A 12,414-nucleotide genomic window follows, 5' to 3' on the forward strand; every position below is an offset into this window, starting at 1 on the left:
CTAATAAAAAAACATGTGATAAGAGGCTGTCTGTAGTGGTTTAGAAACAGGCAGACAATTAGATGTTATAAAGTATATTAATATAACAATGTTAGTTGTGCAAAGCTGGGGAATGGGTAGTAAAGGCATTATTTATCTTTTTAAACAATAACAATTTGGTGTTGACTGTCCTTTTAACATCAATACATTTATAAACACAAGAAACACAATAACTTCATGATGTCAAGAAGTTATGACTATCTTCTGGCTCGATGGGCAGCAGTTTTTGTTTGGGTCCAGCAGTGGTCTGCAGGTACTTCTACTATGAGTTTAACCCCTTTTCAGGGGTTAGTCACATAGGGGTTGATTTAACAATGTGCAGGTGGACATGATCCGCAGTAGCTATTTATGTCCGCTGCACATCGATAAATGCCGACAGTATACGCTGTCAGCATTTATCATTGCACAAGCATTTCTAGTAAAATGCTTGTGCAATGCTGGCCCCTGCACATTCACAACCAATCAGTCACTAGCAGTGGGGTCAATCAACCCGATTGTATCCAATCAGGCTGATAGCTGTCTGCCACCTTAGAGGTGCTGGATGAGTTAAGGAACAGCGTTCTTACGACCGCTGCTTCGTAACATCCGCTTAAGGCGGAGTGGGTTGGAAGCAGCATCCGCTGCATCATAAATCGACCCCACAGCATTAAACGACTTAAAATTACATGCTCTAACCAACATTTTTTTTACTATAATGGCTCTTTAAGGCAGTCATATCTGTGTACCAACTATATGTAAAAAAATTAAACACAAGAAAAAAAGAAAATAATTTATTTTCACATACAACACATACTGTATCTTATATTATGTACACTTTAAGGTTTTTAATGTTCTTTGTTAGTAATTTATATATTCATTGATCAACTAGATCTACTAGATCTACCTTTTATTTCTAATATTTATGCATTTATTTATTTATTTGTGTATTTTGTTTCCAGTGGCTTTGTCTTTTTGATATTTTTTTCTTTAAATTCTATAAAAGTTTGACATCAGCTGTAGTGTTGTCCAATACATTCATTCCTGATACAGTAAAATTATTCATTTAAAATTAATCTTTTTTGTAGATCTGGTTAGTCTTATAGTTTTGTGCTTATATTCCTTTAGATTTTATTTGCTGAGTATACTGACATATGTATCTCTGATGAAGCGCATGTGCTCATGCGCAAAACGCGTCAGCTATTAGGTGCTTCCTAGACCTACTGCTAACAGCTTGAATAAACCCTACTTTGCACTGGCACCCTGGCTCCAGTACTCCATCTCTTTCTTCTTGCTCATATTTAAAAGTCATGCTTGTGAAACTCTCACTATCCAATTTCCAGAGCAAGTGTAAAATCCCATGTGGTAAATCAAAATCATAATAATGAAAATGCTCTGTTACAAACCTCCCAATCCAGGTCTTAAACGGTTATCATATCCATCGAGGAGACGATCCAGAATTCTTGTGAACACTGTGGTATTGTCTCTAATCTCATCCTCTGTGCTCTGTCCACAGCTGAAATGGCAGTACATTGAAAAATACATATTATTAAGAATTAAGCCAAACACAATCCTACCATCATTAATTCTAAAATCTCCTTAGCTTTGCTTATGCTGATGAAGAGACACACAATCTCTTCTGTGCAGCCAGATTGTCATTCCAAAGCAATTGCAACAAAAATGAGCCTTTCAAATGCTCAGCCATTTCCCTTTTAATCAACATATCTGATTATCCTAAATACTGTAGATCATAATGAAAGGAAGATATTTCTCTTACAGATAATGCATATCTACTTGTAGTGCATATAACCCCATGCCATATGGCCCCTACCCCAAGAACAATATAATATTTACCAGGATACTGTTGTGTAATTGAATACAGTGCACATATTTAGAGACAAGCTGCATAATATGCAGATATATAGCATTGATAACTTCAGCAAGTTAAATTAAATACATTCATAATATGAAGTCTTTAATTTTAAAATAACTATGCCTATGCAACAAAATATGGTATATTTATATTTTACTAAATGTAGTCACCATGGGGGATATTTACCAAAGGTTTTCGGACCTGATCCGACAGTGCGGATCAGGTCCGACAGACCTCGCTGAATGCAGAGAGCCATACGCCGCCCCCTGCAGATTCACGGCCAATCGGACGCCAGCAGGAAGGTATCAATCAACCGGATCGTAACATGACCAAAATATGTTATTGAAAATTGTGCTTACCCAATCTGGATCTATTTAGACAACAAACAGAATGTATATTCCATCCTTAAAGGGACATAAAACCTATTTTTTTTCTTTCATGATTAAAACAGGGCAGGCAATTTTAAACATCTTTCCAGTTTACTTCTATTATCTAATTTGCTTCAGTCTATTTCTATCATTTGTTGAAGCAGTAGCAACGTGCTTCTGAGAGCTAGCTGAAAGCTAATAACAACATGCATATATGTGCAGCCACCAATCAGCAGCTTCTCAGCCTATCTTTCACAAAAGGATGATACAGACTTCTTCTCACCACTAAGAGGGGATATCCACACCGACACCACCAAGGATTATAATTTAATCATTTGGAGCTAACACACATTTTTTGGAAAAACACTATACTTTGAAATTACACATTGAAATTATTTTTCCATTTTTAAATTTTTCACTTTGTATTGTTTTTTTACCTTTTTGACTTCAATTTTTAAATTTTTTATCAATTTTTATCACACTTTTTATCAGAATTTCACAGATTGACACTTCACAGCAGGTAAAATAAATTATCTGTGGACTGCAGATTTTAAGGTTTTCTGGAATAGTTCTGATTTTTAAGTTTTAAGTGCACTTTAGGTGATCAGTTGCCTATAAAAGGACATATTTTTTCTCACAGTTTTTTCACTCAGTTTTTTCACACATTTGGAACATATCTGGATTAACAACATGGCCATAAGCTAAATCAACATCATCCCCACACTGAATATAGAACTATATCTGTTGGAAACTAACCCCCGATTGTGGGACCACACTCTAAGACAGAGACCATTACACCCAGAGACTATTAGGAATATTTACCAATATATCATATATATTTTAACCCTTATAAAATATTTTTATTTATATGATTTGTTTATCAGTGTATATATGCGTGTAATAGTTTATTGTAATGTTTGTGAACATTTATATTAATCCTTACAGTTAACACATTTAGTCCCCGATGATCAAAAGTTCCATGAGGCAATGAAATATTCAAAAAGGAATCTGTCACTATTTCGAGAAAGCCAGTGAAATAGTGGAAGAGGCTGAGAACAGTGTTTGAATTCAGAATTGCAGAACAGCATTTTACTATGCTAATGATATATTCCAAACAGCATCACCACTTACATTAACAATGCAATGCAAATAATCCCTTTTAAATATTTCCACAAACCTAATAAACATACCTATTAACCCCTAAACCAACATAACCCCCCACCACAATAAACTCCCTATACTACTTAACCGCCAATACCCCCCCTATACTACTTAACCCCCTAACCACCAATATCCCCACTGCAAATTGTCCCTAACCTATTAACCTTCAAACCACCAATACCCCATAACATATTAACCCTACACTACTTAACCCCCTAAGAGCTAATTCCTCCCAAGACCCCTAAACTAAGACGCCCCTAAGTTACACAATATAAAAAACACTACCATTTTAAAAAATAATAAAACAGATATTAGACTATCATAAAGTCCCCTTAAAAGCCAACCCCTAAAAATCCTATACTAACACTAAATCCTACTCTAAAAATTGTCTTTTGCCATTTGTTGGGCAGTGCCCTAGTTGAATTAATTAGCTCTTTTGCATCTAAAATACCCTGTACTAAAACCAAAGTAACCCCCCCTCAAAAAAACAAAAACAACTATCGTTAAAAAATCCTATCCTAAAAAAGCTGCATTAATTGGGCAATAGGGCATCATTGATTTAGTTCCTGATATTAAGTACTGCGTCCCACGCTAACATTATTGTGCAACTTGTAATCTACCTCACTGTGGGCTTTATACGCTTTGATTGTGTAATATCTATAGCCTGATAATATAATGGTAAGGTCAAACTGATTAAATATTGCAAAAAAATAAGTTATATTATAGGTTTTTTCCTTCAAAGTGGTCAGTGCCTAAAAGCAAAAACTATATAATCTCCTGCAAGTTAACTGACTCCACCAAACACTGATTTATTAAAAACCTTCAGGAAAACTACTTATTCGTCTTATATTTAGGATATATATTCTACATACTTATTTCTGACTCTGGTGCTTTTCACTCAACCAATTACTCTATATAAAGCTTTTCACATTTGATAAATAAGCTATTATTATTTCTAATGTAGATCCATGCTGTTTTGTTAAAGGGACAAAAATGTGAACTAGAAAAATATGGCACATATAAATTAAAGACACCTTTTGCACTGTGATTTTTACTGTAGCAGCTTATTTATAACTTTTTCTAAATGACCTCAACGGAAGAGATGAGATAACATAACAGGCTTTAAACATAATAGCAACAATTACTTTATTTAGACTGAAATATTACACTTATTTCTACTGCATTTAAAAACTTATATAATTTAAAAAAAAAAATCTGCATATTATTCTTAAACTCATCTTTGCTTTTAATACATCATTACCCCTAGCAATAATTTAGAGTTTAATGTCCCTTTAACGGCACAAATATTATGAAAAATTGACCTTTTGTAGCAGATAATTACTATTCTAATTACCTTCTAACATAGCCCCCTGTGTCCATGCTGGCACAGGAAATACTGCAAGAAGGGCTTTTGGCCTTCACTCTTATGTTGTTGAGTACAAATTGTCTTGTATATTACAACTTCAATAGTCTTATGTATATTGTGGGGTTAAAAGTGAATGTCCAGTACTTACTGTCATATGCTTCCAGAATATTTGTGTAACACTTTGTATATGAGGTCATGAGGGGGAGGGGGGTTAAGAATAAAACAATTCAGTAGCATTACTTAAAGGGCTGTTGTAGTCATTCATGCATCCATGTAAATTATCAGTATTAACTTACACTTTTTTTCTGACAAAATATGAACTAAAAGCTATTTAAATGTAAAATGAAACTATTTACTGATGATAGCAGCTATGCAAAATGAAAAAGCATACTTAAATACTCTTGTTATGTGCATAACAGAACAATTTAGAGTTTAATTTTAATGTGTATAATTAATTTATAGAATGCTATCTATTTTCAAAGTCATCATGCAATTAGACTTTACAGCTAGACAATAATAGATTCTGTTACATATGTGAGGGAGGTGAGAGCCTTTCAGTGGACAGTGGTGCTGTGAGAGGGGCTAGTTATTGCTATAGCACCCACATAACAACTCAAAGGGAAATATTACAAGCCGCGCGGCAAATCAGTTGTGAAAACAATGTGCGTTTTTTTTGCATTTGGGGTTGCACAGCTATTACTTACTACTTTTTTTGCGTGTGCGTTGAGCCGCGTTAATCTAAACAGCCAAATCATGTGCACGTTCCTGTATTCCCCATAGAAGTCAATGGAGAAGACAAATAGAAAAAAAAAACACACAAAAACTCTAATGTTGCCCAAAGCCCTTGACGTATTCTCCTTGAAAAGTGTACATGCAAATATATATATTTCATATTGCAAAAAAAATTGTAGTGGAATATGTTCTATTTATTTCTAAATAAATAATTCTCTATATATGTGATTATTTTTAGACTGATATATCTATTTATAGCGAGATATGTATATGAATATATGTCTAGATATCTTGAGATCAATAAGCGAATATCGCTTTGAAAATCCTTCTCAGATATTGTTTTATGTGCATAAGATTGTAATGTAAAATCTTTTCCTTATCTCCCTAGTTAAACATATGTCTATACATATAAATCCATGCTTCTCTATGTACATACAGTATGTATGTCAATGTATATTCCCTTTGTCGGCAACACCCAAGATCTTGTATCTTTGAGCCCTTATAAGTTTTGTGTGCAAAATTCTTTTTAAAATATTTTTTATTAGACACTTTTAATATGAGTGTAAATGTATTTTGTAATGTATTTTTGAAACCTTCATGTTTCCCAAAACTGTTAACTACAGCTCTTCGAGCGTGGTAAGGATTGTTGAGTAAAAGGCGAATGAGCGAACACAATAGCGATTTTTTAAAACTCGTAATGGCTGCGCAATGGCAATTGATTGCGAAAAGACGACATTGCTTGCAGAAAACTCATAACCCGCAACTTGTAATCTTGCTTACAGTTTATTAATGTAGGCTCTTAAAAATATGTGCATGCAGCATCTGGTTCTCTGACTAACAACTGCTGTTACATAATGCTCCACAAATAAGACCATAAATTAATAAACCAAATAAAAAAAGTATAGGAAGATGGGGGGGGGAAGAAACATGAATAGTGAGAGAGAGGGACAGATTGAAGAATATAAATCAGTGAAAGGAAGAATACAAAGAACAAACATATAATAGTAGGTGTGATGGATTACTGGAAATATAACTCCCCATTACAGATCTGATTACTTGCTATATATCAACATTATGTATGCTCTATTATTCATGGCTATATTTCTCTTGTAAGGTGTATCCAGTCCACGGATCATCCATTACTTGTGGGATATTCTCATTCCCAACAGGAAGTTGCAAGAGGACACCCACAGCAGAGCTGTAATATAGCTCCTCCCCTAACTGTCTTAGCCAGTCATTCTCTTGCAACTCTCAACAAGCTAGGACGTTGTAGGAGAGAGTGGTTAAATATAGCTAGTTTATTTTCTTCAATCAAAAGTTTGTTATTTTTAAATAGTACCGGAGTTGTGCTATTTTATCTCAGGCAGTAAATAGAAGAAAAATCTGCCTGAGGTTTCTATGATCTTAGCAGGTTGTAACTAAGATCCATTGCTATTCTCACATATGTCTGAGAGGATTACACAGATGAGGTAACTTCAGCGAGAGAATGGCGTGCAGTTTATTCTGCTATCAGGTATGTGCAGTTATAATTTTTCTAGAGATGGAAAACACTAGAAAATGCTGCTGATACCGGATTAATGTAAGTTAAGCCTGAATACAGTGATTTAATAACGACTGGTATCATGCTTACTCCCAGGGGTAATACCCTTATGATATTTACAATATAAAACGTTTGCTGGCATGTTTAATCGTTTTTATATATGCTTTGGTGATAAAACTTTATTGGGGCCTAGTTTTTTCCACATGGCTGGCTTAAATTTTGACTAGAAACAATTTCCACTGTTGTAGTATAAAAGTTACAGTTGGTGCAGTTAAAATTACAAACTGTGACATCCAGCTTCCCTCAAAGGCCCTCTGAATGCTATAGGACATCTCTAAAGGGCCCAAAGGCTTTCCAAAGTCGTTTATTGGGGAAGGTAGGGCCACAGCTTGCTGTGGCAGTTGGTTGTGACTGTTAAAAAACGTCTATTTCATTTTTTTTTTTATCCGTTTTTTGTACTAAGGGGTTAATCATCCATTTGCAAGTGGGTACAATGCTCTGTTAGCCTATTATACACACTGTAAAAATTTTGTTTGATTTACTGCATTTTTTCACTGTTTTTCAAATTCTGACAAAATTTGTTTCTCTTAAAGGCACAGTACCGTTTTTTATATTTGCTTGTTAACTTGATTTAAAGTGTTTTCCAAGCTTGCTAATCTCATTGCTATTCTGTATAAACATGTCTGACATAGAATAAACTCCTTGTTTATTATGTTTAAAAGCCATGGTGGAACCCCCTCTTAGAATATGTACCAAATGTACTGATTTCATTTTATGCAATAAAGATCATTTTCTGTCTTTAAAAAATGTATCACCAGAGGAATCTGACGAGGGGGAAGTTATGCCGACTAACCCTTTGACTCCCGCTTAAGGGACTCACGCTCAAATGGCGCCAAGTACATCTAGAGCGCCCATGGCGTTTACTTTACAAGACATGGCGGCAGTCATGGATAATACACTGTCAGCGGTATTAGCCAGACTACCTGAACTTAGAGGTAAGCGAGAAAGCTCTGGGGTGAGACAAAATGCAGAGCATACTGACGCTTTAAAAACCATGTCTCATACTGCCTCACAATATGCAGAAGCTGAGGAAAGAGAACTTCAGTCAGTGGGTGATGTTAATGACTCAGGAAAGATACCTGATTCTAATATTTCTACATTTAAATTTAAGCTTGAACACCTCCGCGTGTTGCTTAGGGAGGTTTTAGCTGCTCTGAATGACTGTGATACCATTGCAGTGCCAGAGAAATTGTGTAGACTGGATAAATACTTTGCAGTGCCGGTGTGTACTGATGTTTTTCCAAATACCTAAAAGGTTTACAGAAATTATTAATAAGGAATAGGATAGACCAGGTGTGCCGTTCTCTTCCCTTCCTATTTATAGAAAAATGTTTCCAATAGACGCCACCACATGGGACTTATGGCAGACAGTCCCTAAAGTGGAGAGAGCAGTTTCTACTCTAGTAAAGCATACTACTATCCCTGTCGAGGACAGTTGTGCTTTTTTTTTTAGATCCAATGGATAAAAAATTAGAGGTTACCTTAAGAAAATATTTATTCAACAAGGTTTTATCCTACAGCCCCTTGCATGCATTGCCCCTGTCACTGCTGCTGCGGCGTACTGGTTTGAGTCTCTGGAAGAGGCTTTACAGGTAGCGACTCCATTGGATGACATACTTGGCAAACTTAGAGCACTTAAGCTAGCCAATTCTTTTATTCTGATGCCATTGTTCATTTGACTAAACTAAATGCTAAGAATTCTGGTTTTGCTATACAGGCTTAGATCATGGTCAGCTAACGTGACTTCAAAATCTAAGCTACTTAACATTCCCTTCAAGGGGCAGACCCTATTCGGGCCTGGTTGAAGGAGATTATTGCTGATATCACTGGAGGTCATGCCCTTCCTCAGGACAGGTCCAAATCTAGGGCCAAACAGTCTAATTTTCATGCCTTTCAAAACTTTAAGGCAGGTGCGGCATCAACTTCCTCTAATAATAAACAAGAGGGAACTTTTGCTCAATCCAAGACGGTCTGGAGACCAAACCTGACATGGAAAAAAGGTAAGCAGGTAAAAAAGCCTGCTGCTGCCTCTAAGACAGCATGAAGGAACGGCCCCCTATCCGGGAACGGATCTAGTAGGGGGCAGACTTTCACTCTTTGCCCAGGCGTGGGCAAGAGATGTTCAGGATCCCTGGGCGTTGGAAATTATATCCCAGGGATATCTTCTGGACTTCAAAGCTTCCCCCCCAAAAGGGAGATTTCACCTTTCACAATTATCTGCACACCAGATAAAGAGGGAGGCATTCTTACACTGTGTACGAATCCTCCTAGTTATGGGAGTGATCCATCCAGTTCTAAAGGAGGAACAGGGACAGGGTTTTTACTCAAATCTGTTTGTGGTTCCCAAAAAAGAGGGAACCTTCAGACCAATTTTGGATCTAAAGATCTTAAACAAATTCCTCAAAGTTCCGTCGTTCAAGATGGAAACTATTCGTATCATCCTACCACTGATCCAGGAGGGTCAATATATGACTACAGTGGATCTAAAGGATGCTTATCTTCACATTCCGATACACAAAGATCATCATCGGTTTCTCAGGTTTGCCTTTTAAGACAGGCATTACCAGTTGTAGCTCTTCCCTTGGGATTAGCTACAGCCCCAAGAATCTTTACAAAGGTTCTAGGGTCACTTATGGCGGTCCTAAGGCCGCGGGGCATAGCAGTAGCCCCTTATTTAGATGACATCCTGATACAGGCGTCAAACTTCCAAATTGCCAAGCGTCATACGGACGTAGTACTGGCATTTCTGTGGTCGCATGGGTGGAAAGTGAACGAGGAAAAGAGTTCTCTATCCCCACTCACAAGAGTTTCCTTTCTAGGGACTCTGATAGATTCTGTAGAAATGAAAATTCACCTGATGGAGTCCAGGTTATCAAAGCTTCTAAATTCCTGACGGGTTCTTCATTCCATTCCGCGCCCTTCGGTGGTTCAGGGTATGGAAGTAATCGGCTTAATGGTAGCGGCAATGGACATAGTGCCGTTTGTACGCTTACATCTCAGACCGCTGCAACTATGCATGCTCAGTCAGTGGAGCGGGGATTATACAGATTTGTCCCCTCAACTGAATCTGGACCAAGAGACCAGGGATGCTCTTCTCTGGTGGCTATCTCGGGTCCATCTGTCCAAAGGTATGACCTTTCGCAAGCCAGATTGAACAATTGTTATGACAGATGCCAGCCTTCTAGGTTGGGGTGCAGTCTGGAACTCCCTGAAAGCTAAGGGATCGTGGACTCAGGAGGAGTCTCTACTTCCATTAAATATTCTGGAACTAAGAGCGATATTCAAGGCTCTTCAAGCTTGGCCTCAGTTAGCAATTCTGAGGTACATCAGATTTCAGTCGGACAACATCACGACTGTAGCTTACATCAACCATCAAGGGGGAACGAGAAGTTCCCTAGAGATGTTAGAAGTTTCAAAAATAATTTGCTGGGCAGAGATTCACTCTTGTCACCTATCAGCTATCCATATCCCAGGTGTAGAGCACTGGTAGGCGGATTTTCTAAGTCTTCAGACTTTTCATCCGGGAGAGTGGGAACTCCATCCGGAGGCATTTGCACAACTGATTCATCGTTGGGGCAAACCAGAACTGGATCTCATGGCGTCTCGCCAGAACACCAAGCTTCCGTGTTACGGATCCAGGTCCAGGGATCCCAAGGCGACACTGATAGATGCTCTAGCAGTGCCCTGGTCTTTCAACCTGGCTTATGTGTTTCCACCGTTTCCTCTGCTCCCTCGACTGATTGCCAAGATCAAGCAGGAGAGAGCATCGGTGATCCTGATAGCACCTGCGTAGCCACGCAGGACCTGGTATGCAGATCTAGTGGACATGTCATCCTTTCCACCATGGTCTCTGCCTCTGAAACAGGACCTTCTACTTCAGGGTCCTTTCAACCATCCAAATCTAATTTCTCTGAGGCTGACTGCCTGGAGATTGAACGCTTGATTTTATCAAAGCGTGGCTTCTCCGAGTCAGTTATTGATACCTTAAGACAGGCACGAAAGCCTGTCACCAGGAAAATTTACCATAAGGTATGGCGTAGATATCTTTATTAGTGTGAATCCAAGGGTTACTCATGGAGTAAGGTCAGGATTGCTAGGATATTATCTTTTCTCCAAGAAGGTTTGGAAAAAGGATTGTCAGCTAGTTAAGCATCTGGCAGATGTTCCAGACGTTCAGGCATTTTGTCAGGCTTTAGTTAGAATCAAGCCTGTGTTTAAACCTGTTGCTCCACCATGGAGCTTAAACTTGGTTCTTAAGGTTCTTCAAGGAGTTCCGTTTGAACCTCTTCATTCCATAGATATCAAGCTTTTATCTTGGAAAGTTCTTTTTTTTGGTAGCTATTTCCTCGGCTCGTAGAGTCTCTGAGCTATCTGCCTTACTATGTGATTCTCCTTATCTAATTTTTCATACGGATAAGGTAGTCCTGCGTACCAAACCTGGGTTCTTACCTAAGGTGGTATCTAACAAGAATATCAATCAAGAGATTGTTGTTCCATCCTAGTGTTACACAATTTGGACGTGGTCCGTGCTTTAAAGTTTTACTTACAAGCTACTAAAGATTTTCGTCAAACATCTGCTTTGTTTGTTGTCTACTCTGGACAGAGGAGAGGTCAAAAGGCTTCGGCAACCTCTTTTTCTTTTGACTAAGAAGCTTAATCCGCTTAGCCTATGAGACTGCTGGACAGCAACCTCCTGAAAGGATTACAGCTCATTCCACTAGAGCTGTGGCTTCCACTTGGGCCTTTAAAAATGAGGCTTCTTTTGATCAGATTTGCAAGGCGACGACTTGGTCCTCGCTTCATATTTTTTCAAAATTTTACAAATTTGATACTTTTGCTTCTTCGGAGGCTATATTTGGGAGAAAGGTTTTACGGGCAGTGGTTCCTTCCATTTAAGTTCCTGCCTTGTCCCTCCCTTCATCCGTGTACTTTAGCTTTGGTATTGGTATCCCACAAGTAATGGATGATCCGTGGACTGGATACACCTTACAAGAGAAAACACAATTTATGCTTACCTGATAAATTTATTTCTCTTGTGGTGTATCCAGTCCACGGCCCGCCCTGTCATTTTAAGGCAGGTAATTTTTAAATTTAAACTACAGTAACCACTGCACCCTATGGTTCCTCCTTTCCCGGCTTGTTTTCGGTCGAATGACTGGCTATGACAGTTAGGGGAGGAGCTATATTACAGCTCTGCTGTGGGTGTCCTCTTGCAACTTCCTGTTGGGAATGAGAATATCCCACAAGTAATGGATGATCCATGGACTGGATACACCACAAGAGAAATAAATTTATCAGG

At 38.0% G+C, this 12,414-nt stretch overlaps 1 protein-coding gene across 1 annotated transcript in view; it reads right to left on the reverse strand.

Annotated features, from left to right (window-relative positions):
- Nucleotides 1–12,414, reverse strand: part of GABRA1 (gamma-aminobutyric acid type A receptor subunit alpha1) — a 324,076-nt gene that overhangs the window by 270,602 nt on the left and 41,060 nt on the right. Inside the window, exon 3 of the mRNA XM_053718584.1 lies at nucleotides 1,422–1,531. Coding sequence (XP_053574559.1) covers nucleotides 1,422–1,531 — 110 coding nt within the window. The remainder of the gene's footprint in view (nucleotides 1–1,421; nucleotides 1,532–12,414) is intronic.

Source organism: Bombina bombina, chromosome 6, assembly GCF_027579735.1.
Source record: "Bombina bombina isolate aBomBom1 chromosome 6, aBomBom1.pri, whole genome shotgun sequence".
Lineage (NCBI taxonomy): Eukaryota > Metazoa > Chordata > Amphibia > Anura > Bombinatoridae > Bombina > Bombina bombina.